The 27,766-nt window shown below is 42.6% G+C and overlaps 1 protein-coding gene across 1 annotated transcript; it reads right to left on the bottom strand.

Moving 5' to 3' along the window:
• Positions 1–6,134: 6,134 nt before the first annotated feature.
• yeats4 (YEATS domain containing 4) lies at positions 6,135–18,375 on the bottom strand. The gene is made up of 7 exons (XM_055650726.1): positions 18,110–18,375; positions 16,387–16,506; positions 14,088–14,154; positions 12,260–12,354; positions 11,577–11,669; positions 8,169–8,256; positions 6,135–6,658 (listed from the first exon to the last, which is right to left on the bottom strand). The coding sequence occupies exons 1-7, from the start codon at positions 18,158–18,160 to the stop codon at positions 6,489–6,491; spliced, it is 684 nt and encodes a 227-aa protein (XP_055506701.1). The 5' UTR covers positions 18,161–18,375; the 3' UTR covers positions 6,135–6,488.
• Positions 18,376–27,766: the final 9,391 nt, after the last annotated feature.

Raw genomic sequence — 27,766 nt, 5'->3', positions numbered from 1 at the left:
TCGACGTTTCGCTGATTGGACCCACGACGTCTCCAGTAGGCTCAGCGGTGCATTCTGGGGTCCCAGAACCACCCCCCTCTTCATCTGTCTAGTCGGTTATTTGGGAGACCAAATGGGGTCTTTCCTCTTCAGCCAGAGCCACTGGCTACTCCGCTCCCGTGATGTTTCTTTGATGGCCTGGCGTAGGGCTTGTCCGCTGATCCCCAGGTCCTTCATCAGCCTTAAGGTAGATGTTGCCACGAATCCTCGACATCCAACTTCTACCGGGCATATCTTAGCTCTCCAGCCCCACTGTTCTGCCTCCGCTGCAAGCTCTGTATAATCGCAGTTTCTTTCTTTCGAAGGCTTCCTGCACAGCATCCTCCCAAGGGACTGTGAGCTCCACAAAATACACCATGCACTGAGAGTTCGACCAGAGCACAAGATCAGGCCTCATGTTGGTGATGGCTATATCTGATGGAACTGTAAATCGTTGGTCCACATCCACCAACATCTGCCAATCCCGGGCTACCTCCAGCTGTCCAAACCTGGTCCTTGGTGGAATTTTCCATTTCCTTTGTTCCCCCCCCCCCCCGAACAAAGGTATTTGGCTGAACTGGGTTGGTTGTTCTTCTGCTTTCCAGTCGCTGCCAGGCATTTGAGCACTTGATTATGTCTCCAGGTGTACCGTCCTTGAGAGAGGCTTACTTTACACCCAGTTAGGATGTGCCTCAGTGTGGTTGGTGTTGAACACGGGGGCATGATGGATCTTCGCCCAGCCATTGGTTGAGATTTTTTGGGCTAGGATGGACATCATAGGTTGCCCGAATGAGGAAACTTATCCTGCTCGCCTGCATCTCCTACATGTCCTTCCTCTTTTCCACACTCTCTCATCTCCTCCACTGGCCCTATTCAGCTTGCGACACCGCCTTGGCACACCTACTCAACTCCTCCTGTCGGCGGACTTCAGCCGCGACCAACTTCTGGCGCTCCAGTGATGATACCTTGTTCCAGCAAGGTCGCTTTCCGCCAAGCCCCAAGCCACTTCTTTGGTGTTGGATTTGCCCTACCATGCCGCCTTGGTGGAGAGCAGATTTTGTCTGCTGTGTCGCATTCTTAGCCGTCCACTTCTTTCCTGTTGCCAGGGTTGGAGCAGCAGCTCGGATGAGTGTCCCTTGATTCTGCCAGGGTCATCTCTAGTCTGACTTTAGCGCACTTGAACTCCTCTGTGAGACTAGAGAGAGGCAGCTGGAGTACCCCCGGACCGTACAGGCCTAAGCTGCTCAGGCACCGAGGAACACCTAACCACTTTCTGACGAAAGAGCTGATTGTTCTTGCTATCTTCTCGACTCTTGTGAGGGTGATGTCATACATGGTTAGTGGCCACATAAGACGAGGTAATAACCTAAACTGCAGGCACCAGATTTTCAGCTTTCCAGGCAGCATGGATCGGTCGATGTTCGCCAGACCTTTGATGACTTCTTGCCTAAACTCGTTAGCCTGATCGGTGTCCTTCAGTTTAGAGTTATACCATCTTCCCAGACTTTTGGTTGGCTTCTCTGACACAGTTGGAATAGGTTCTTGATCAATGAAGAACCTTTGATCTGCTAGTTTGCCTTTGATTATAGAAATGCTTCTTGATTTGGATGGCTTGAATTTCACTCTGACCCCAGTGATGTTCTCTTGAAGCTTCCCTAAAAGGAGCCTGGAGCAAGGTGCCGTTGTTGTTATGATTATCATGCCATCCATGTAGGCCCTGATGGGTGGTAGACGGGCTCCAGACTTCAGCCGCTCGCCACCCAGTACCCACTTGGAGGCCCTTATGATGACTTCCATAGCCATTGTAAAATTCAATGGGGAGATGGTACACCCCGCCATAATGCCAATCTCCATGCAGTGCCATGTGGTCGTGAAGTCAGGCATGGTGAAACTGAGCTGCAGATGTTGAAAATAAGTCTTGACAAGGCTTGCGATAGTCTCTGGTATCCTGAAGAAGTCAAAGGATGCCCAGAGGAAACTGTGAGGGACAGTTCCGAACACATTGGCAAGGTCAAGGAAAATGACATGCAGGCCTCTCTTCTCTTTTCTTGCAGTCTGGATTTGGTGCCAAATCATGCTGGTATGTTCCAGACATCCAGATAACCCTGGGATGCCTGCTTTTTGGACTGTTGTATCCACAAGGTTGTTTCTCTCTAAATAGCCAGTCATCCTCTGAGCTATGATGCTGAAGATCTTACCCTCTACATTGAGACTGATGGGGTGGAATTGGCTGATATCTGTGGATTCCTTCTCTTTTGGAATCAGGATTCCTCCTGCCCTGTGCCATGCTTTGGGTATGACTCTCTTCTCCCAAGCCACTCTCATTAGCCTCCACAGGAAGCGAAGAACATCAGGAGCACCTTTGTAGAGTCGATACGGAACCCCATTTGGCCCTGGGGCTGAATATGCTCTTGCCTGTACTGTCTGTTCCACCTCCCTCCACTTTGAAGGACTAATGTCCATCTTGTGCTCTGGTTGTTCAATTGGTGGAATGTCCAATGGAATAGTTGTCTTCTGGTGTCTCTTGTCATCTGCATGATTTCTTTCCAGATGCTCGTCCGGCTCCTGCCTTGCTGTTTTCAGGTTTCCTCACTTTTCTTTGATGAAAAGTGATTTTATGAACTTATAGGGGTCCTTGAAGAAGCGTGATCTTGTTTGTTCTTTCTTTTTTTGTGATTTCCGCAGGTACTCTGCTCGTCTCAAGTTTGTTAAACGGTTTTTGATGTTTCCCTGGAGAATGTTGATGCCCTCCTTAAAGAAGATCGAGTTGCTTCGGGAAGCCATTCAGCCACTCTTTCTTGCCTGCATTGACGGGATATCAAGGGGACTGGGTCACCCCAAGATCTTTCAAAACCACCGGAGCAGACCATTGTATTTTCTTCCAACTTTGTTTCAGAGAGTTCGCCCAAGATGACTTAGAGGTAAATAATTTAATAGCTATCGTGTATCTGACAGGAAGAGATTGATACCAGAAATAACCCCTTTTTTAAAATCAGAGATTTAACAATTTATTTGTTTTTAGATGTGCTAAGATTGCACAAATCATGCACATTTATTTGTACAGTTCCTTTTAACATCTTTAGTTCAGATTTATTCAGTTCAGTTTTTACATTCTGCCCGGGTTCACATTTGCCATCCAAGACAATCCAGAAAAATTCCCACTGGTACATTATTTCCATTCAAAATTCCATTGGACCTGCAGAAAGTTCAACAGGTTCAGATCTTGAAGTTCCTTTGTAAACCATACGCATAATTGAGTTGCTCATTCAGTTATGTGAACTTGAACTTTTAAATCTGAATTCTCTGCTACCTTTAACCTATTACAATACAATAGTCCATTAAAATCAACTTTATAATTGGAGAAACTCCTGTCATTGACAGAATTAGGTCCCCAAAAATATCCAGTCCACATTAAATCGAAAAACAAGGATGAATGGAGATAAAAAGACGCAAAGTGCTGGCGTAACTCAGCGGGTTACGCAGCAGCTCTGGAAAACATATATAGGTAGGTGATGTCTTGGGTTGGGACCCTTCTTCAGACTGATGGTTTTGTAAACCAGCATCTGTAGTTCCTTTTAAAGTTCCTTTTTTTCTACAAATGGAAAAAGTTAGTTTTCCAGTGTCATCTGGTGGTTAACTTTAGCATAGCATAAACTGGCAAAGCGGATCTGAAATGTTAACTCTGTTTCTCATTCCACAGATGCCTCCTAACCTTTTGTGTCTTTCCACCATTTTCGGTTTTAATTTTCAGTATTACCCCTTTTTTTTTCAATTTGACAACTCATTGATTATTTTTCATCTTGTCCTAACCCCTGCATGCTTGAATGAAAATTTTGGATTTTGTGGAAATAATTATATGATAATGACACGAAAATTAATTGGGTAAATTATTTGTTATGTGAATAATCATCTCATTAGTAAAAGCTGATTAATATTTTATCTTGCAGATCAAAATCAAATTCCAAGATGGATTTGTTGCAGACATAAGAAACTGCAGCTGATGGTATCCTGAGCAAAAGACAAACTGCTGGACAAACTCAACGGGCCAGGCTGCATCTGTGAAGGGAATGCACAGACAACTTTTGGGTCTGCACCCATGTAGGTGACAATTGTGATACAAATTAGATTAATGGATGTGTTAAGCATGGGATTATTTTTAACTTCTCAGCAATTAATATTCAATTATATCAAATATTATACAAATTAATTGAAAATCATTAAAAACAGATGCTGCTTGACCTACTGAGTTTTTTTCAGCTATTTCTTTAAACTAAGTGAAATTCTGGTTGACTTTTTAAATTTGGTAAAAATTGTTAGAAAAATTATTATTTGCAATTAAACACCTAAACCATAGACACAAAATACTGGAGTAACTCAGCGGGTCAGGCAGAGAAGGAATGGGTGACATTTCATGTTGAGACCCTTCTTCAGACCCGCTGAGTTACTCCAGCATTTTGTGTCTACCTTCAATTTAAACCAGCATCTGCAGTTCTTTCCTACATATAATCTGTACATGTTAGGCAGTACTTAACAGACCAACTTTAAACTTTATAATTTCATAGCTACACACCCAGATTGTTTCTAGGTTTCAAGATCCACAAATAAAATCTTATTTTTTGGAAATATACAAAGTAATAATTTCATATTTTTATTTTACACATAATTGTTGATAATTATGTAAAAGTGAAGTTATTTATACTGAGTGAAACACAATTTGCAAATTTGACTCAAGGAGAAAATAAACTATCATATCAGTTAGTCTTGAACAAAAATCAGCAAGTTCAAATAGGCAAATCAATTGTAAATGACCTAATCGCATTGAAAATACCAAAGGAAATGCTTTAAAATATCTTCTTTGATGCCTTCAAACTCAGATATTCTTTCAAGGCTAATTATCTGAAATCAGTTTCAAATATTGACATTAAACTTTAGGAAAGAGCCTTTTAAATTGGCAGATTTCGCCCGCAGGGAAAGGTTTGCATAAGAATTTAGTAAAGGTTTGCAGGTAGCACTAAAGTAAGGAATATATGGAAAATCTTAGTAGCATCCCCTGACAAGTCCCAGCTAGCATTCTTTCCCTTGCATATCAAATAGATGTAGTAATATGCATATCTCCCAAATGCAAACTCCAGAAATTTGTGTCTCTTATCAGATAGAAAGCATGAAATATAAATATTGTTTCCTAAGGCATGCAGCTAATCTGACAACACATTGTGGTTTGATTTGACTGTAAATATTTCCATTATTTATTTCTTTGTAGCTTGAGAATACAAATTAGAAAGGAATTCTCGAGACAAATGCAACTTATGGCACATGACACTATCCCAGTGAAATTCACTTCTGGCATTTTATGGATTGCTCTATGATACATTAAAATATAGCTGCAAAAGCTGATAAAATCCCTCAAACTTTTAATAAAATGTTTGGAATTGCTAGAGAAAAAATAAGGTCAAACTGCCCTTAAGACCTCTCAGAAATTGAATCGAAGTGATGGGGGCTTGGCCCTTAAGATGTAATCATGGCCCTTAAGATGTTTTTAGAGAATCACATAGAAGGGCAAGGAATAGAGGGATATGGATCATGCACAGGCATATGAGATCAGTTTATCCTGGCATCATGTTCAGCACAAACATTGTGGGCCAAAGGGCCTATTCCTGTGCTGTAATGTTCTATGTGTTTTACAGAACTACATAGGAATGGCAGTCATGGTGGCCCAGCGGTAAAGTTGGTGCCTTACAGCAAAATGCAGCGCCAGAGACCCGGGTTCAAACCCAACTACGGGTGCTATTTGTATGGAGTTTGTACGTTCTCCTCGTGATCTGCGTGGGTTTCCCCCAGAGATCTTCGGTTTCCACCCACACTCCAAAGACACACAGGTTTGTAGGTTAATTGGCGTGATAAATGTTAAAATTGTCCAGTCCAGTGCTGAGTGATGCTTTACCTAGAGCTTTTCAGCGTACTACATCCAGATGATGATTTATACCGACATAGTTTCAATTACCCATCTCTAGAGTACAATACAAGATGTTTAAGTTCAAAAGAGTGCAAATGTGTCATGATACCCGAAAAAAAAGTCCCAATTTCTCTAACCCACGTTTCAAACACAGTAGGCTTAATTAAAAAAAAGGATTTATTGAGATACAAGCTTTAAAAGCAACTGTAACAAATACTTAAAAACATAAAAATGCACAAATTAATTCCACATAAAAAACAGAAGCATACCATTTCCTGCACCTTTTTCATTTTGTTATATTTTATACAATTCTGTTTAGAAAACAAAGAAGCTTGCTGTGTTCCAAAGTTGGATATAAGTATGTTTGTTTCAAATTTTAAAATTCATGAGCTGTGGCTTTCGAGGTAAGTTCAGTCACAGAGAAAGCAATGCAAATGTGGTTTACGTAAAGAACAATACTGCTCTCAGCAAGTCAGTTAAGTTCTTAAAGATTTCCAGTTACTTTGTTGAACATTACTCAGCTTTCCTTTCCTTGATCATCATCTTCAATCTTTTTTATTTCACTCTTTAAATAGTTAATTGCTTCTCGACTTGCTTTTAATCTTTCTTTAAACTCTGCAATTTCAAAGCTGGTCTTCTTTTTGGCAGCCTCTAGCTTTTCCCTGGTCTTAACTTCAAGTTCTGCAACTAACAAAAAAGTTATGGTGAAGTTAATTTCAATATATATATATAAATGCAAAAAAATCTACCAATGCAAAACAGTTACATTAGAATTATTAATTTTTCAAATACTGAAAAAAATGAAACATTGCATAAGTGATAAAGGTCCCCGGATTGTTATATATCTGTACACTGTAACAATTATCACAGTAGAATTTTTAAAATATTTTAAAAATTCATTAGACTTCAAATCAAAAAGTGCTAACATTTGACAATGCCAACGTATTCTAGCACACATCAGCTTTCAATGATTTTCAAGTTTAATGTCTATCAGAGGAAGCAAACCCATTGGCCTGGGCTGACCAAGAATACCACAAACAAGAACTTCAGCTGGCCAACAACGCATCCATCCAGAGACTATGTGGCACTGGCACTAGCAAGACAAAATGGCTAAATGTTCCATTAATGGATCTGCCCGTTTACTTTGAGTGATTTAAAAACATACAAAAATAAAAGCAATAAGAAGAAAAAATAATAAGTATATTGTATTTTCTATCATTTTCAAATATTTAACATATTGTTTCCCGAGGCACATGATAAGGGTTATTTTTTTAAAATGTTCCTTGACATTGAAATTCAGAGCTGAAACCACTTTATTGAACTGACTAGGACATTGGCAAATTAGAGACATAGTATGGACAATGAGAAGTAGAAATCGCAAGGATGAGGCGTGGAGTCAGTGTAAATCTGAATTGGCTGAAAAAGACATACATGTTTTAAAGAAAGGTGGTGTTATTAATTAAGATATTAATAGATTAGGTGAATAGGCAAAATGATGGAAATGCTTTTCAATATAGGCAAAATAAATTACTCATTTTGGACCTATACAAGGACAAATCATTTCATAAACAATGAATAGCTATAACGATTGGAGGTTCCATGAATCCTATAGGTTTAAGGAAATTGTCATGGATGAGGAGTGATGAAACTAATGAAAAAGCCAAATGCACTGCTGAGCTTTATATTATAATACAATAGGATAGATGTTCTGGTTAGACCACATCGTGCTGTTCTGGGCATCATTCCAACCCAATCATTTATGCATCTTTAAAAAAAAGTGCTGGAGTAACTCAGTGGGTCAGGCAGCATCTCTGGAGGACATGGATAGGTGACATTTCAGGGCAGGGCAGGGCCCTCAGCCCTTACAAGCACAGGTGAGGTGTAAGAAGTTACCATTTTCTGCTTTAAATTGTTCATGGTATTAGTTTGCTCTGTTTGTTCATCTGGGTCATTGATATGAAAATTTGTAATTGCTTTCAAAATCCAATGCTGTTTACTCTGGCAGTGAAGAAAACATTGAACTTGCAACACTTGATATTGGAGGGTTAGTAATCTGTTTCACTTCAACAAAGTACCTTATAGCAAACTGACGTAAACAGCATCCACAAGTTGTGGATTGATCTCATACTCAATGATATAATGGCATAAATGCTCTTTTCATGCAGTTATCAGGAACAGAAAATCAATGGAATCTTACACTCAGTTTCATGTTTGTACGCTCCAAGTGTCAACTGCCGAGACGTTGTCAACAGTTGTTGCATCATTGCTGTGGGATCTTGGAAGATCTATGACAAAAACAGTCAAAGTAATAAAATACTTTCTTTTCAAATACACACAAGGTTTTGTTTGCATACCACCACAAACATTTGAGAATAGTATTCCCAGGGTCATAGAATTAACGAAGATAGACATAAGATGCTGGAGTAACTGAGCGGGACAGGCAGCATCTCTGGAGAGAAGGAATGGGTGACGTTTCGGGTCGAAACCCTTCTTCAGACTAGTCAGGGTAAAAGGAAACAAGAAATATAGACAGTGATGTAGAGAGATATAGAACAAAAGAATGAAAGACAGGCAAAAAAGTCACAATGATAAAGGAAACATGCCATTGTTGGCTGTTTGCTTGGTGAAAACGGGAATCTGGTGTGACTTGGGTGGGGGAGGGATGGAGAGAGAAGGAGTGCAGGGGTTACTTCAATATTCAATACCACTGGGTTATAAGCTGCCCAAGCGAAATATGAGATGCTGTTCCTCCAATTTGTGATTAGCCTCAATTTGACAATGGAAGAGGCTGAGGACAGAGAGGTCAATGTGGGAATGGGAAGGAGAATTAAAGTGTTTGGCAGCCAGGAGATCAGGTAGATCCAGACGGACTGAGTGAAGGTGTTCAGTGAAACGATTGCCCAGTCTACATTTGGTCTCACTGATGTATAAAAGTCCACATCTTGAACAACAGATACAAGATGAGGTTGGAGGAGGTGCAAGTGGATCTCTGCCTAACCTGAAAGGACTGTCAGGAGTCCCTGGACATAGTCGAGAGAAGGTACAGAGACAGGTGTTGCATCTCCTGCGGTTGCAGGGGCGGTTTGGGGGGTAAGGGATGAGTTAACCAGGGAGTTGCAGAGAGAATGGTCTCTACCGAAGAGGGAAAGGGATGGAGATGTGAAGATGCGACTCGTGATGGGATCCCGTTGGAGGTGCCGAAAATGTCGGAGGATTGTGTTGCATGCAACGGCTAATGTGTTGAAAGGCAAGGACCCTGATGAGAATAGGCAAGGGTACTGAGGAGACATGTGTGAGGGCCTCATCTATGATGGAAGAGGGAAAACCCCGTTCGCTAAAGAATGAGGACATCTCGAATGTCCTTTTATGGAACACCTCATCTTGAGCACAGATGTGGTGTAGACGGAGGAATTGGGAGTAGGGGATAGTCTTTGCACGAAGCAGTGTAGAAATACGTGTAGTCGAGATAGTTGTGGGAGTCAGTGGGTTTATAATGACGTCAGTTGATAGTCTATATCCTGTGATAGAACGGTGAGATCAAGAAAGGGGAGGGAGACGTCGGAGATGGTCCAAGTGAATTAGAGTGCAGGATGGAAATTGGTGGCGAAGTTAATAAAGTCCATGAGTTTTGCATGGCTGCATGTGATGGAGATAGTGTTCAGGGATAGGGCCAGTACTCTGACGAGATTTCTTCACCTACACATTTTGTCACAGAATTGGCATTTGGCCCATCAAGTCAATCCAATTAATCCCATTCTATCCCTGTAGCTCTATGTTTATTTGCCTCACGTGTTTCTAGTTTGTTCTATTTCAAATCACTGATCATCTCTGGTTCCACCGCTCTCAGAGGGAAAGTTCCAGATCATTACCTCATTGTGTAATAAAATTCTTCATCGTAACCCCACTGCTTCTCTTAGCTAAAACGTCAAATCTACATCCTTAGTTCTAGAATCTTCAGATAATGGGAAAAATGCCGTCTACCTAGAACTCATAACCTTGTTTATCTTGCAAATATCTGTGAAACAGACTCAGGCCTAATGAGCACTTAGATGGGTGACTACCTGGAAGTCCCAGATGCCATGTAAGTCACATTGCATTGTTTACACTGACAATACTAGTTGGCCCATTCTGCTAGCCTATGTCCAGTAAATGGTATCATCCTGATTGCCACGCACCCAGTCTGAAGAAAGGTCCTGATCCAAAATGTAATCTATCCATGTTCCATGGAGATACTGTTAAGTTACTCCAGCACCTTGTTTCATTTTTTGTAAACATATATCTGCAGTTCCTTGTGCCTTAGTATTCGAGACTTGTTCTACATATTTAACTATACATCGCCTTTTATCCCAAATGTCACCTTGCCTTTTACTATCCGTTTTATGTTAACTGCCATTCAATTCTCATATTCTCTTGTTACTAGTCTTTTCTTGCTTCATTTCCCCCTGAGCTTACTGCATAAGGCCTGATTTTGACATGAAGAGTTTATCTGACATACGTCACATCATCTTTGTGTTAATGTATTCTCTCTCCTTCACATGCAGGAGTCCTGATTTTGGTACCTTACATTTCCCTCATATGAGAACATCCCTATAGTTTTTACATGAAACACCATAAAAGTGTCCCCGTTGCTCGGTTACATCCTTCCAGACAATCTTTAGTTCCATCTTATCTTTTCGAGATCCCATTTCAATATACTGAAGTTAGCACTGTTCCAATTTAGAGTGCTACCTTAAAATATTCCTTGTTCTTCACCACTACTAATCTAAATTGTTCATTTTGAATTCAGTGTTCTCCCACGGATGCTTGGCCACCTCATTCCCTGGCCTAAATCTGATCGTATGCCTTACTTTGTGGAACCAAGAAAGTTATTTTTTCCATATTATTCTAACCAATATTGGGGTAAGGCCCTCAAATATCATCACACTGCAGATGCTTTCTTTAATTTGCTCCGCTATCTCCCTTTCACTATTTTGAGGACTATGGACTAGCCCCACTAGCAGAATCTACTTTATTTGCTTCTCAAAAAATGGATTCTGTCTTTAATCCCTCAAGGACATCATCTCCATACTCAGTCTTCCTACTCAGTCCCGTCATCTCACTTTCCCTATCTTTTTTGAACACGTTATATCCATTAACGTTCTCTGAACAATTCTTATCCTTTTAAAACTGTGTTTCTGTCGTCATTACATAAAACTATTTTGTGCTCGGAGTTCACCAACGCCATTCACCATATTGTATGTTTACATGCATGCATACCAAATCTGTCTCTATATCCAAGCTTGTTTATATCCAATATTCTACCACTTTATTTTCTTTAGTACTAGCCAACACCTTCATTCCTTTGTGAACCATATTCCTCTTTTCTACTTCAATGTGCTGGTAATGACCCCCTCTCCCACTGCACTAGCAAACCTGAGGGTCATCTGATTTCTGCATTCTATTAAAAAAGGATGGCAATATGCAATTCTATGCAATAATATCTCCTTCACAATAAAAGCTTGAAAGCTACCATTTTAGTCATACAATTTGAATGTGTAATATTTTTATTGAAATAATGAAGAAACTTGATGGCCACAATAACCCTATTGAAACTCCTTGCACTTACCATTTCATCATAAAATTCAGAGACCACTGTCTTTTTGCCCAACATTACATTACTATCAGACTGAAACAGCTTCAGCAAGTGATACAGTGTTACCTGTTCAACAAAAAGAGAATAGCGTTAATTAATAATAGAACATTTGAAATTGTTTCTGCACTTAAGAGTTAATGCAGAAAATAAGGAAGATAAAAGGCAGAACAGAACCATCTTTCTTTTGCAGCTCACATTTATGAATTGAAAGCCATTTAAAGCAAATGGAACAATGTTTAGGGGCACAGATTTAAAGCCTTGAGCACACAAGTGCAATTATGATCTACAACTCACTGCTTGCAAAGGAAACAGTTTATCAATGTTTTTGAAAGGAAATTGGATAGCTAAGAGAATAATTTGCAGGAATTTGGAGAAAAACCAGGGGAACAGCAATGACAAAATCATTCTATTAATAGGCCTAATGGACATCTTCTATTCTGTATAAATTGTATGCAAGCAGTCAGTTAAAGAGATATGTTTAGGAAGTACTGAATAATTTAATAAAATGTCAATACATTTATACTGAGACCCTGATTAATCTAAAGAACTTTGGCTAAAGTTGCATATGACATTGAGATTTCCAAAAATGAATGCCATAATTTTGTTACCAAGGGTTTTTAAAATCAATCTAAATAAGGAATTTATTGTTTACTTACCGGTCTTTCATTTGGATCAATGAAGAAAATTTTGATTATAATTTCAAATTCACCCCATCCAGTTTCTGTGATTTCATATGGAGGCTTGGTGACAACTGTCGAAAGAGAAAAGCTACGCTCAACCTTAAGTTAAATTTACAGAAATATAAATAACTGAAATATTCTACACAAATAGATGCGTAGAGATTTCCCGATGCTGTGGGTGTTTTGACCCTGGGAAGGGTCGTTTGGGCTATGAGTCACTAGTGGTATGGTCAAAAGTAACACCAAAACACTACATCTATTTGTTTGTGCACGTCGGGTTAATTACATTAGTCAAAACAGGGTGGACCACATGAAGGTTGCAATCTCCCACCCCTCTACATAAATGACAATACTGTACAGCTGCTCCAAAAGAAGACCTTCAATTCTACAATTCCATTAAAACCTTGCAATGGTACTTCTTCCAAAAATGTGTTTCCCAATAGTAGCAAGGTAGTGTTTAATTTTCATCCTGAATTGCACTGGGTATGTAGAGTCAACCATAAGACGGGACTGGAGGCATTTATTGGCTAGATCTTCTCCCTGGAGAGTAGCAGTAATTAACTTGATTGTTTAATTGTCAAGAGAGTTTATTATCATGTGTCCCTGATAGGACAATGAAATTCTTGCTTTGCTTCAGCACAACAGAACATAGTAGGCATTGACTACAAAACAGATCAATGTGTCCATATACCATTATATACGTAAATACACACATGAATAAATAAACTGATAAAGTGCAAATAACAGATAATGGCTATTAATGTTCAGTGTTTTGTCCGAGCCAAGTTTAATAGCCTGATGGCTGTGGGGAAGTAGCTATTCCTGAACCTGGTCGTTGCAGTCTTCAGGCTCCTGTACCTTCAGTTGGTCCGCACAGGTTTTTAAGTACACGACCAGGTATACCATCAGGTCCAGGCGCTTTTCGAGGGTTCACCCCTCTGAAGGATTTCCTGACGTCGGCCTCTGTGACTGAGACTGAAATACTATCACAGCGAATGGGGGCTCTAACACTGGCCTACAAATGACCAATCTGCATTCAATTTTATTTCTAGTGGAACCACCCCATAAATTCCAGATCTGAAGTTCAATCTCACAACCATCATTTGTTCAAAGCACTGAATGTATCAGAAATAACCTTCCTCCTACTCCCTTCTACATTTAGATGGTAAGAGTTATCTTCGAAGAATAGCCAGATTTAGATGTGAGGTAGGTTTGTGATTTGGCCGTATTTTTATTGTGTATTAAAAACCAAGTAGAGCTACAAAGCTGCTTGAAATTTAATACAGAATAACCTTTTTGATGATTCTCTCCAGAGATGCTGCCTCATCCGCTGAGTTACTCCAGCATTTTGTGTCAACCTTTTGATGATACAGATTCTTCTCTTTGGTATGAGACCTGCCTTATTTTTTAGAGTTTTATTTTTCAAAAACAACTGGATGAAAATTATGTATAGGACAACATCCTTAATATCCAATTTAACATTCACTGGATATCAGAAGTTGCTCTGTTATATATACATTATTTGTCATTTCAGATAATATCTGTTATACTTATTATACTGCTGCTAGGAATAAAACTTGGGCATCCTGAATACCTCATGTCAGAGAAAGTTAATTTCTGCTCGACAAAGAAAGAAGATTAATGTGTTCAACTATCTTCTCATTTCCACAACGATAAAGAACCCACTTGCTATTCCTAAAGTTGATGAGCCCCCTGCAATACCAGGATTTTGTTCTTATGTATGCAGTTCTAGTAAAACCATTTAAAAAACTATATGTTATAATGCTTTCTTTTTCAAACTTACCTCTCAGAGGGTTACCATAACTTTCATGCAGCTTGAATTGTATTTTCTTCACATATGCTGACATGTCCTTCAACAAAAACAAATATTCACTGTTCAACTTGTCAGTATCTTTTAAAACAGCAAAATAAGTTAAAATAGTGTGAGTGAGATCTAATTATGGAATGGTTGAATTTGTAACCTAATGACCTCAAGTGAGAGTGAGACCACCAGGCAAAGGCCAAGAGTAGCTCCCAAAACACTGACTTTCCCGATCTGTATCAATGGTCATGTTAGGCAAGGACAATTTTGAAGATCCCACATTTGACGACTTATAGGCTAGATCTTCTCCCTTGATAGTAGTAATTAACATGTTTTTTAAATCTGACTCTGGCCTACAAATGACCAATCGGCATTCAATTTTCTTTCTACAGTGGAACCACCCGTCACAAGCTCTAGATCTGAAGTTCAATCGCACAACCATCATTTGTTCAAAGCACTGAACGTATCAGAAATAATATTCCTCATACTCCTCCATACATTTAGATTGAAAGAGTTATCTTCGGAGAACAGCCAGACTTAGATAATAATAATAATAATAATAATGTTTTGTTTATAGGGACAGTGCATATTAATTAACATTTGCATGTAAATATGCGAGATTGTAGCCAATCAGTAGCTAATTTCCGTCTCTAGATGTGAGGAAGGTTTGTGATTTGGCCGTATTTTTATTGCGTATTAAAAACTAAGTAGAGCTACGAAGCTGCTTAAAATTTAATGCTCAGATTCTTCTCTTTGGTATGAGACATGCCTTAATTTTCAGCGATTTTTTTTTCCCCAAAAACAACTGGTTGAAAATTATGTACAAGGCCAACATCCTTAATATCCAATTTAACATTCACTTGAGAGGTTGCTCTGTTATCTGTTATATATGTATACATATATATTATCTGTAATTTCATACCAAAGAGTGGAATCTGTATCATTAAAAAGGTTGACACAAAATGTTGAAGTAACTCAGCGGGTGAGGCAGCATCTCTGGAGAGAATCATCAAAAAGGTTATTCTATATTAAATTTTAAGCAGCTTCATAGCTCTACTTGGTTATTAATACACAAAAAAAATACGGCCAAATCACAAACCTACCTCTGTCTGTCTGTTCTTTGAAGATAACTCTTACAATCTAAATGTAGAAAGGAGTATGAGGAGTACTTTGACATAATACATCAATTTCTGAAGAAGGGTTTCGGCCCGAAACGTTGCCTATTTCCTTCGCTCCATGGATGCTGCTGCACCCGCTGAGTTTCTCCAACATTTTTGTGTAACATCAATTTCAGACACATAATGGACTATTACAAAGAATAATATATTAGACTGAAGCTACACAGTTGCTGTATTATTTTTTTAATATTTTGTGGGAGAATAAAATGTGGCTACAGAAAGGCTAATGTTATAGCTTGTGTTCTTTTGTAGCTCGGCCACTTCTAACTCCTGAATAGTTTAATGTGCAGTTAATACTCACTGGAGGGCTTGTATACTCTGGAGTTTATAAGGGTGAGTTTATAAGGATCTAATTGAAACATATAAGATTGTTAAGGGTTTGGACATGCTAGAGGCAGGAAACATGTTCCCGATTTTGGGGGAGTCCAGAACCAGGGGCCACAGTTTAAGAATAAGGGGCAAGTCATTTAGAACGGAGACGAGGAAACACTTTTTCTCACAGAGAGTTGTGAGTCTGTGGAATTCTCTGCCTGGTGGAGGAGGCCGGTTCTCTGGATACTTTCAAGAGAGAGCTAGATAGGGCTCTTAAAAATAGCGGAGTCAGGGGATATAGGGAGAAGGCAGGAACGGGGTACTGATTGGGGATGATCAGCCATGATCACATTGAATGGCTCGAAGGGCTGAATGGCCTACTCCTGCACCTATTGTCTAATATATTATTCTTTGTAATAGTCCATTATGAATACTTACATTTTAAAGTCATAGTCATTAATTTCAAAGATCTTATGTTATGAATTAATGTTCTACTTCAAGGAGATAAAATATTTTGCAAGCACAGAATACGGCTTAGTTTTTGGTGAGCATTACACCAGGCTTTAGTCACAATTTACTGAACTTGAAGCAGCACCAAAATCAATAAAATTAAAATATTTAATTTCACAAAAAGACCATTCTACTGAATTTGTGTGAGAGTGTGCAAATGCTGTGTATTCCACTTTCCCTCTCCCAGTCGACGAAAAGAAAGCACAATATTATGATTTATGGTTCACAGTAGCAGTTATTGTTTTGTCCAATGCACATGACTAAATGGAAGCAACACTCACTTCATTTCTGTAAGGTTTAACATACACCGTCCACTGATGAGTATGTCCATCCTCCTCTCGCTTCTTTCCAAAATAACGAGCAACATTTCCAAAGACGATTGGCTTAACTATTGTAACACCCTGCAGAAGAGGAATATTAAGAAATTTTTTTTTTTTAATCTAAATGCTTCTTGAATTTTAGGAAAACCTTCAGAAAAGAATGCACTAAAGGGTAAGATATTTCAGTATCAGATTACAGTGGACAATTAAGAAATAAATCTAAAGGGAAACTGTAATCAAAGCAGCTCTTTCTGCAATTAATATAACATTATAAATAAAAAATATAGATGTAAAATATATTACAAAGCCCATGGAGAAAGCTTACAAAATGGTAGTGAAAATAAAGTATGATCAAACTGGGAAAGCTAAATTCAGTACTCCATGAAGGTCACATATGCTAATAAAATGTGGAGCTGATGTCTTACAGGTCAGGAGTCCTGGCAAGATCCTGACTGCGGATGCTGTCAGTGTGGAGTTTGCAAATCCTTCCAGTTTACCCTGGGTGAGTTGGTTTCCACTACAACCCAAAGATATGTGGGTGTATAGGTTAATTAGCCTCTGTAAAATGGCCCTTAATGAGTTGGGAGTGAATGCGAACGGCTGATCGATGACCAGTGTGGACTTGGTGGGGCCAAAGGTCTGATTCCATGCTGTATATCTAAATTAAACTGTAATATTGTTTGATATTTTAGGAGTAAGCATATTGTGCACTAATGCCCCAATTTCACACTGTCAGCATTAAGTTGCAGTGGCATACAGTCTCATGCATTTCCTTCACATTAGACATTCCTATCAGTTTGATTATTTTTCCCCCCAGACTTCATCGAACTGAATGGCATCCTCCTGCACTGTAATAATTATATGATTTCATATTAGTAATTGCATGCCATGAATCTTCATTGTGAATGATAATGGTCCTCACTGAAACAAGTTTTTCAGAAATAAAATGGAAAATTAAGGTTGAAAATGTTGCAACTACTCAATACATCAAACGCCAACTGTTTTTATCTCCAAATATTCCATCTAACATTAATTTGAACAATTTTTTTAACATAAACCTTTTAGTTCCATCTTTTGTTGTTTTTACTTGCTCCGCTACCATCGTTTCTGTTATTTAATCTTTCCTAACATCATTCATTCATAAATTGACCTTTCCCTTTCTTTCTCTCCCCACATCTTTTCCTGCTTCGAATCTGTTCCATCCCGTAACTATTTGCAGTTCTGACGGTTGTTGACCAAAACTCCCTCTCTTTTCACCGATAAAGTTCCAGATCTACTGAGTGAACCGTCAATTTCAAGTCAACTCGTTGCCTTTCTCATTCCTTTCGTTTCGACAACTCTCTAGTCCTCAGCTTGAGAAAGATGACTGTTTTCCCAGTTCAGGTAACACGTTCCTTTACTGTAATCTTCCTCGATAGATTAAAATATTAATAAGGTCAACGCAGCTGAATGTACTTCAGTCCATGCAATACAAACACCCTTTAGAAAATATGGCAGCGTGATACCATTTCCAACAAAAGGAGTCGCTTGCAGCTGATGTCAATGTTACATCTGGTGCAAATGCCGAGTAGTTATGGTTCTACATTCACCGTGCATATTCTTTGCAAACTCTACACTTCTATTTTACTGTAATGTGGTTGAATCTAGCGCCGGCACGCCTGGGGCGGCTCTGAAGGAGTTTTACCTTCACTCTCCCCCCGGAGTCAGGCCCGAACTCCGCCATTCTCTTGAACATATTGCAAGAGGGCGAGGCGGCCGGATCCGAGCCCGCGGTCTCTCGCCGGCACCGGCCGGCTGGATGGGCGAGGGCCGAGGCCACTAGGCCGCAACGCCCGCCTACAGTTGCTCCTCTCTTCCCCCTGCTGGCTCCGGGGCGAAGTGACCCCCCTTTGACCTCACTCTTCCATCAAAGCTCTTCACACACACAGAAAAGCGAAGGATGCGTATCCACCTACCACCGGAACTTCACTTCTTCGCCAGAATGACGCACCTCACCAACATGGCGGACGCGCGATCGCCTCATTCATCTACCTCACCAACATGGCGGACCCCGTCCTCGCCGTATTTCCACCTCACTACCCCTCCAACATAGCGCATTCACGCTCGCCTCATTCCTTCACCAACATGGCAGGTGCGCGTTCGCCTCATTCCACCTCACTCCAACACCAACACGGCTGACCCTGCTCTGTCCTCATTCAACATTATTCCCTCATTAACATGGCGGGTCCATTCGCCAAATGTCCTCACTCTGGAGTAACTCAGCGGTCAGGCACCATCTCTGGAGAACATAAACAAGACATCTCGGGTCGGGGTCTTTCTTCTGACTGATTGTAGTTGGGGGTGGGAAAGGGAGAACGTTTGAGTGAAGCTGGGGGCAGGTCAACAAAGCGTTGACAGGTTAGGGGGGTTTGGCGTGGCAGACAGATGGGCATAGGACAGAGATGAGAAGACAAAAAGCTGTGTGATCAGAAGAGCATCTTTGCAGAAGAGGAAGGGATAAAGGTCAAAGGGGTGAGGAAAGGAGCTAGAGTAATGAGAGCAATGGGTGCTATTCCAGGTGGAGCAAAGGAGAGGGGTGAAAGGGAAAGGAGGTAGTTGGCTAGTTATCTAAAATTGGAGAATCAAATGTTTATCCCATTGCATTGTAAAATATCCAATGTGATCACGAGGTGCTGATCCTCCAGTTTATACGTGGCCTCACTCTGACAATGGTTGAAGCCCAGGACACAACAGTTGTTATCGAAATGGGAAGGAAAATTAAAATGGTGAGCAACAGGAGATTCAGCAGACCATGTCAGTCTAAGCATAAGTGTTCAGGGAATTGGCCGCCTAATCTAACCATGTAAACAGTTTGTACAATTAATCTGAAGGGTCCCAAACCAAATTGTCACTTATCCATGTTCTACAGCAATGCTGCCAGACCCACTGAAGCACTATGTCTTTTTTTGTGAACCATCTGCAGTAGCTTGTGTTTTCCTCTCTTTTTACACGGCATCTATCACCTCTATTCCCTCATCAAAAGGGCAGACTCTACTTTCTAACCACCCACCCCTCCTTATTAACACCCTCAACAGTTCCATTTTCCTGAACTGTCTCACAAAATAATAACAAACATCTGTGAAAAGAAACACGTTAATGTTTCTGGTCCAAAGTCCTTCTTCAGAACTGGGAAAACATGTAGAGAAGATAGAATGAAAGCAAAGGTACACAAAAATGCTGGAGAAACTCAGCGGGTGCCTCAGTGGGTGCTAACCAACCTGACCTCCCGGTGGCTCAGCACTTCAACTCCCCCTCCCATTCCCCATCCGACCTCTCTGCCCTGGGTCTTCTCCATGGCCAGAGTGAGCAACACCAAAAATTGGAGGAACAGCACCTCATATTCCGCTTGGGGAGTCTGCATCCTGCGGGCATGAACATTGAATTCTCCCAATTTTGTTAGCCCTTGCTGTCTCCTCCCCTTCCTCAGCCCCCGGGCTGTCTCCTCCCATCCCTCAGCCCTCGGGCTCCTCCTCCCCCTTTTCCCTTTCTTCTCCCCGTCACCCCCCATCAGTCTGAAGAAGGGTTTCGGCCCGAAAAGTTGCCTATTTCCTTCACTCCATAGATGCTGCCTGACCCGCTGAGTTACTCCAGCATTTTGTGTCTACCTTTGAATTAGACTAGCATCTGCAGTTCTTTCCTACACAAGCTAAAGTCACTATTAGAATCAGATAATGATTCTGTTTGTGTTAGTGTTGTTAATAGTGCAGAAAACCCATCGGAGAAAAAACATATTTGTGGAAATAAAAAAAAACTAAGCCAGGCAGAAAGAGCAGTTAACTGAAGCTGGAGAATTTAACATCGTCCAGGCTGTAGTGTGTCCAAATGGAAATTAGGCGTGTTCATTAAACTTGTATTGGGCCTCATTTTAACAGTGCCAGTTGTCAGAGAATAGAATATAAATTATACACAAATTCTTCAAAACAGTGAAAATAAACATTTCAAAAAAACTTGTGCAAAACACTAATTAGAAAAGCTAAGTCTATGGTAGCGCAAGAGGTGATCTGTTGTGTTCCATTACCAAGTTAGGATTAAGGATGGGTTGGTTAAAAAACCTTATGTTGAAAAGAGATGGTGGCTTGGATTGCAGGGATAATAGATGTGGATGCTTTCAAAGGTGGGAAGCGCTGTTCCCTTGATGGTCTGGGTTGAGTCCATCATTCTCTGCACCCTCCTGTGTTCCTGTGAGTTGGAATTTCCATACAAGGCCATGATGTAACCATTCAGGATTATTTTTACAATGCATTTGCACAAGTTTGTTAGAGTATTCAGCAACGTGCCAAATATCTTTAAACTTCTAAATGGAGGTGCTGGCACACCACCTTCATTATTATATTAACGTGCTGGGTCCCAGGACAGGTCATTTTCAATATTAGTGAGTAAGAATTTGAGCTGCCCTATTCACTGCCATCCCAGCAATGAAAACTGTCACATAGACTCCAAACATTCTTTTCCCGAAGTCAACAATTTGTTCCTTTGTTTTGTAGATGTTGAATTGTCTTTACAGCATTCAACTAGTGTTCTCTCTCTCTCTCTTCAGTATGTACGATTTGACCAACAGTGATGTAATCAGCAAATTTGTAAATGGCATAGAATCTGCGATTAGCCACATACTCATGGGTGTAAGGACTGTAGAATGAGGGCCAAGCACCCAACCTTGAGGTGTGCCTGTGTTGATGGTCAGTGAGGAGATATTGTTACCGATCCATACTGATAAAATGTCCACCGAGGAGGAAGTCAAGGATTTAATTGCAAAGGAAGGTACAGAGACCTAGGTCTTGGAGATTGGTGAGGAGTTTGAAGGGGACAATTGTATTAAACACCAAGCTTCAGGGGGACTATTATCACCGAAACCCTACCATCACTATCAAAGAACCTACTATAAACTCAACTGGAAGAAGAAGGATGAGGACCCACAATCCTGTTTATATCAACAGATATAACAGAAGGGGGTGGGATGGGGGGGGTAGAGAGGAGGAGGGGGGGGGATAGAGAGGATGGGGGATAGAGAGGAGGGGGGATAGAGAGTAGGGGGGGGTGGTGGAGAGGAGAGGAGGGGGAGGAGAAATGGGGGGAAGAGAAAGGGGGGGGGGGGGGGGGAGGAGAGGAGGTGGGGAGGGGAGGAGAGCAGGGCCGGATTTACCTATAAGCTAGACAATCTTAAGCTTAAGGCCTCGAGATCTAGGGGGGGGGGGTCTCGGCTCGCTCCACCAAGGTGTATAAAACTTTTGACGTGGTGGCATTGTTACAAAACCAACCATCGGTGGCGCTGTGCTTGCAATTCCGGAGGCTTTGGTGGTGTGTGGGGGGGAAGAGGGGAGCGGTATTAAAATGCAGATGAGGTATATATTCGTTGTGGAGAGGAATTTGCTCCAAAGATCCTTGGATGTGCTGGACAAAGCAAAAGGTGTGTTTATTTAATCTTTTCTCCCCGCCGAACCTCGCCTCCGTACCGGGAGCTACCCACCTCGCCACCGCACCAACCCACCTCCGTGCCGCACTGGACCCCTCGAACCTCGCCGCCCCACCAACCATCCGTCCACCAGGACCTCCCACGTGTTGCCTGCCGACCCACGCCTCTCCACCGCCCGCAGCCATCGCCTTACCTGCAGCCTGGACTCAGCACCGGGGCTGAAGGTTTCCACGGTGCAGATTCCAACTCCCCCGAGTTTGACAGCACTGGGTCCTGGTGCTAGTACCCCCAACCCTGGTAACCTCAGTGGCTGTTCCACTGGGTCTTCCCCATTCCCCACAAACCATGTGATCCCAGCTTTCCCCACCCACACCACAGTCCTCATACCCCCCTATCCCCTGACCACCCACCACCCCTTCACCAGACATCGCCTCGGCCTCAATCCACTCATCTGATTCAGATTCAGTTTCAATTTTAATTGTCATTGTCAGTGTACAGTACAGAGACAACAAAATGCATTTAGCATCTCCCTTGAAGAGCGACATAGCAAACGATTTGAATAAATAATAATAAGTGTCCGGGGGGGGGGGGGGGTGGTGATTGGCAGTCACCGAGGTACGTTGTTGAGTAGAGTGACAGCCGCCGGAAAGAAGCTGTTCCTCGACCTGCTGGTTCGGCAACAGAGAGACCTGTAGCGCCTCCCGGATGGTAGGAGGGTAAACAGTCCATGGTTGGGGTGAGAGCAGTCCTTGGCGATGCTGAGCGCCCTCCGCAGACAGCGCTTGCTTTGGACAGACTCAATGGAGGGGAGCGAGGAACCGGTGATGCGTTGGGCAATTTTCACCACCCTCTGCAATGCCTTCCGGTCGGAGACAGAGCAGTTGCCATACCATACTGTGATGCAGTTGGTAAGGATGCTCTCGATGGTGCAGCAGTAGAAGTTCACCAGGATCTGAGGAGACAGATGGACCTTCTTCAGTCTCCTCAGGAAGAAGACGCTGATGAGCCTTCTTGATCAGAGTAGAGGTATTGTGGGTCCAAGAGAGGTCATCGGAGATGTTGACTCCCAGGAACCTGAAGCTAGAAACACGTTCCACCTCCGTTCCGTTAATGTGGATAGGGGTGTGCGTGCTGCCTCTGGACTTCCTGAAGTCTACAATGAGCTCCTTGGTCTTCTTGGAGTTAAGGGCCAGGTTGTTGTCAGCGCACCATGCTGCTAAGTGCTGGACCTCCTCCCTGTAGGCCAGCTCATCGTTGTTGCTGATGAGGCCAATCACCGTTGTATCATCTGCATACTTGATGATGGTGTTAGTACCATGTACAGGTGTGCAGTCATAGGTGAAGAGGGAGTAGAGGAGGGGGCTCAGCACACAGCCCTGTGGAACGCCGGTGTTCAGGGTGAGGGTTGAAGAGGTGTGCTTGTCTAACCTCACAGACTGGGGTCTGTTGGTTAGAAAGTCCAGTATCCAGTTGCAGAGGGAGGGGTCGATGCCCAGGTTACCAAGTTTGGTGATCAGTTTTGATGGTATAATGGTGTTGAATGCTGAGCTGTAATCGATGAACAGCATTCTTACGTAAGTGTCTCTGTTGTCGAGGTGAGATCTGCCTTTCTGCGGCCCCAACCCACAACCCTGCCGTGTGTTCACCATCCCCCCTGACCTCCCCCTCTCCGACACTGAACGGTCTGTCCGCAGCAGAGGCCTCACCTTTGTCACCCTCCGCATCCACCTCAATGAGTTCCGCGCCCGCCACAATTTGGAGCTCTTCTTCCGTCGCCTCCACCTCACACCATTCTTCCATGGGAAGGAGTCCTCACCTCCATTGAAGATCCATTTTCCCGTCTCCAACGGACCCCCCCTCGTGGCCATCTTCCGGCCTTAGACCATTTTATTTTAAACTGCGGCTGGACATTAACCGCTTCAACAGTATATACCATATAATTCTGTGTTCAGGGAAGTGGAGAGAGGACTGGCAAGTGTCTGTGTTGCTCACTTGCCTGGGGTTTGTTTTCCTTGCCACTTCAGCCGATAATTAGTAACGTTTTTTATTGGTCTACCAAACTGCTTTGGGATTTGTCTGTTTATTAAGAAGTGAACCTGTTTGTTTAGTTATAAGTTAGCCTTTTTCAAGTAGATTTGATTCACATTTGAATCAGGTTTTGCAATATAATTGTCAATAAGGAACAATTCTTTAAGAAATATTTTCCAACTATTATACAGATCAACAAGCAAATGCCACCTTGCCAGATGTTAACTACAGAACTATCACAGGAAGACAAAGAGTAAGGAAATTATGGAAGTGCACCTGGTCCTGATGCTTTAGATAAACTCTCAAGAAATAAGTTTAAGATAAAATCCTTTATTCCTATACTAGATGCACTTGAAACCAATTTAAAAAGAGGTACTGTGTACAGTAAAGTTGCACAAGTTATCCTTTCTTGCTAATCTGACCGCATCTAAGCAAGAAATTCAGCAAGGTGTTGAAAGCATACCCAGAAGATGTTGACCTGAAACTTACTGATGAACTTTTGCACTTTCACTCATAGGTGAGACAAAGCCATAGGCATACAGAAGAGCACTCTGTCTCATACAGACCTTTATCAAATAATATACAAGGAAACAATTCAGATGGCCTTCCCTAATGTGGAAGCAATCTTGCGGCTGTTTCTTAGCTTAATGGTCACCAACTGCTCGGGAGAGAGGTCATTTTCAAGACTCAAAAGAATTAAAAATGAATTAAGGTCCACAATGTCTCAAGAGAGGTTGTCTGCACTGAGCAGTCTGTGCATTGAAAGTGACAAACTTAGACAAACAGATCTTGGTGAACTTATGGATGATTTTGCTATGAAGAAGGCGGAGAAAAACACATTTTTGCTCTTGGTGTAGTTGTGTAGTTTCTTTATTTCTTAATATTTCACATTCAATTCAAGACACTTATTATCACGCACCAATTGGTACAATGAAATTTGGGGGTCACCATCCTATGTCGGAACGGGAGAACATTCTTAGTGGCTTGGACTTCTGAATCGGCCACTTCCTACCGGAGACCGCGGCTCCCGAAGTCCACAGGCTGAGCTGGGTGGATTCATGCTGGCGGCCCTCGGCAAAGGGATCCCAGGGCTCCACGTTGAAATCAGCGCGGACCTGGGCTGTGAGCTCTGCGATACACAGCTTCATGATGTTGAAGCAGCAGGCCCAACACTCCAGCTTCAAACGGCGATCCAGGTATGGCATCGCCCGCTCCGCGGTGAATCCAATATGTATTTCAAAACCAACGTACAGTAGGATCTAAAAGTGTCACACGGTCACTGTCGGGTAGTCATGGTCCTCTAGTCGTGGGGGTGGGGGATTGGGAGGGGGGGAAGGGGGCCTCACAAGTGAAATAGCTTTGGGCCTCTCTTCATCTAAATCCGACCCTGGATAGGGGGTGGGGAAGAGAGAGATCGCGGGGGCCCCGAGCGAGCCCGGAGCTATCCAAGGACCAAAGATCCTATAGGCTCTTTGCTGAGGATTGCCAAAAGCAGTGGACGCCCAGCCGATTATGGCTTCCGCCAGCGTTACAGACGTTCGGGCCACGGACAAGGAGTGGAGGTGGTCCCGTGTGACAGGTAGAGGAGAGTGTGAGAAGAGGGGGGGGGGGGGGGGGGGGGGGTAAGTGGAGGAGAGGCGGGGTGAGTGAGTGGGCTGTGAAAAGCTGGAAACCTGCGGCTGAGCCGGCGGGCAGTTGGGGCTTTACAAGCTGCGCCGACAGTGAGATGTTCTGCAGATCGCATGAACGCTGCTGAGCTCGCGATCTGCAGAACACAGGTCCTATAGCAGAGCGGAGCTGTAGGATCTTTGCTGCAGATCTTTCTCGATCTTTCTGCGCCTTTTGAAGAACGGGGGTGCGTGGAGTAACGTACCTCGTGGAAAACTGCACATGCGCATTGACAGCAGCTGCATTAATGCACAGCGGTGGGGGGGGGGGGGGGGGGGGGTGCGCATGAGGCAGATGGGCCTCAATTGGTGGGCATTTTGACGTCAGCAGCTGGCAAGCGGCGATTATTTTTTTTAAAGTGAGTGTTGTGAAGAATTTTATTCAAAATCTGGGGAAATAATTGACCAAATTTAGAGAGTGGATTTCTGAATTCATAAGCCACCGAAATATGTAAAAATCTGCATTTTTGCGTCTGGTTTTCGAGGAGATACGTTTCAAAGGCAAAATGACACACCCGCACAGTTTTACAAGTATACTAGACCAAGTGCAGACCCGTTAGGTCTGTTCCCCAACATGCGGTTGCGGGGGGGGGGGGGGGGGGGGGGGGGGGGGGGGGGGGGGCTGCATGCGACGTCACACACCCTAACTACTTCCCCCGCACACATGCTAATTACCCCCCTTGATAATATATTATTATTAAATTTGCTCCTTTTACCCCATAACCGCCCTATCCACTGACGCATAGCCCCCAACTTGCAGGCGCGTTTAGAGAGGGAGGGGGAGGAGGGGGGTAGAGAGTGAGGGCAGAGAGAGAATGGGGAGAGACAGAGAGAAAGGGGCAGAGACAGAAGGGGAAGAGACGGAGGGAGATGGGGTGGAGGGGAGGAGTAGAGGAATGAAGGTGGTAGTGGAGGGGAAGGGCGTTTAGGGGAGGGAGGGCTAGGGGGTGGGAGAGAGAGAGGGGGAATGGGGAGAGGAGGGGAGAGAGAGAAAGAGAGAGGGGGGGGAGAGAGAGAGATGGGGAGTCAGAGAGAGCAAAATGCAATTGTGAGTCACGCGTCCAGAATGTTCTGGAAATGAAGCGTGCGTGTCTCATGCACGAAAGCTCTATGGAATTCAGGGCAGGAGCCTGCCACGTCACACTAACCCCCCCCCCCCCCCACACACACACACACAGCGTGTCCGATCTAAGCTGTCAATAAATTCAGCACATCTTTTTTTTAAACTGTCTTTGAAATTAAAAGTTAATGTTAAGAATTAGTGATGTTAAATGAGAAATAATTAAATTCGATTCAATGAAAAACGATGGAATCAATAACAATTAGTGGAGTTAAATGAGAAACAATAAAATTCAATGCAATGAAAAAAGAAATAACACAGCAGGGGGCGGGGCCAGCAGGCAGGCTGGGGGGCGGGGCCATGAGCAAAGGCATTGTGAGGTCAGCAGCTGGGCAACCATAATATTAAAAAAAAATGTCAGTTTGGTTATAAATTTTAGTAAATATCTCTGGAAATAATTGATAGAGGATTGGATTTTTGAAATCATAAGGAAAATTTGTCCCAAAAAATGTAAAAATTTCAGTTATTGTAACGTCAGCAGCTGGGCAGTAGTCAGATTGGTCAACAACTTTAATAAAAAAGTCTGGAAAATAATGTACCAAATGTACAGAGGAGTGGATCACAAGGAAAATCTCTACTGAAATATGTAATTTTTTTCCCATTTCGGAGTCTGGTTTTCGAGGAGATACGTTTCACATGCAAAATGACACACACACACACAGAGTTTTAATAGATACTAGACCAAGTGCAGACCCGTTGGGTCTGTTCCCCCAAGGTGCGGATGCGGGGGGGCATGCGGTGTCACACACACTAATTACCCCCCACACACACACACACGCTAACTACCCCCCTTGATTAATATTAATATTATTAATTTGCTCCTTTTACCGCATAACTGCCCTATCTATTGACGCATAGCCCCCAACTCGCAGGCACGTCTAGAGAGGGGGGGGGGGGGGGTAGAGAGAGGGGCAGAGACAGAGGCAGACAGAGGGGGGGGGGGGGGGGGGAGGGAAGGAGGGGGAGGAGGCAGGTTAGGGGGTTTGAAAATGGGTAAGGGAGGGGTAGGGAAGCAAGGAAGGGAAAGAGAAATTGAGGGAAAGGGAGGGGGGGGGGGGGGAGAGAGAGAGAGAGGGA

This window comes from Leucoraja erinacea, chromosome 19, assembly GCF_028641065.1.
Source record: "Leucoraja erinacea ecotype New England chromosome 19, Leri_hhj_1, whole genome shotgun sequence".
Classification (NCBI taxonomy): domain Eukaryota; kingdom Metazoa; phylum Chordata; class Chondrichthyes; order Rajiformes; family Rajidae; genus Leucoraja; species Leucoraja erinaceus.
Note: the sequence above shows the minus strand (reverse complement) of the source record. Positions and strands in the feature narration are given on the sequence as shown.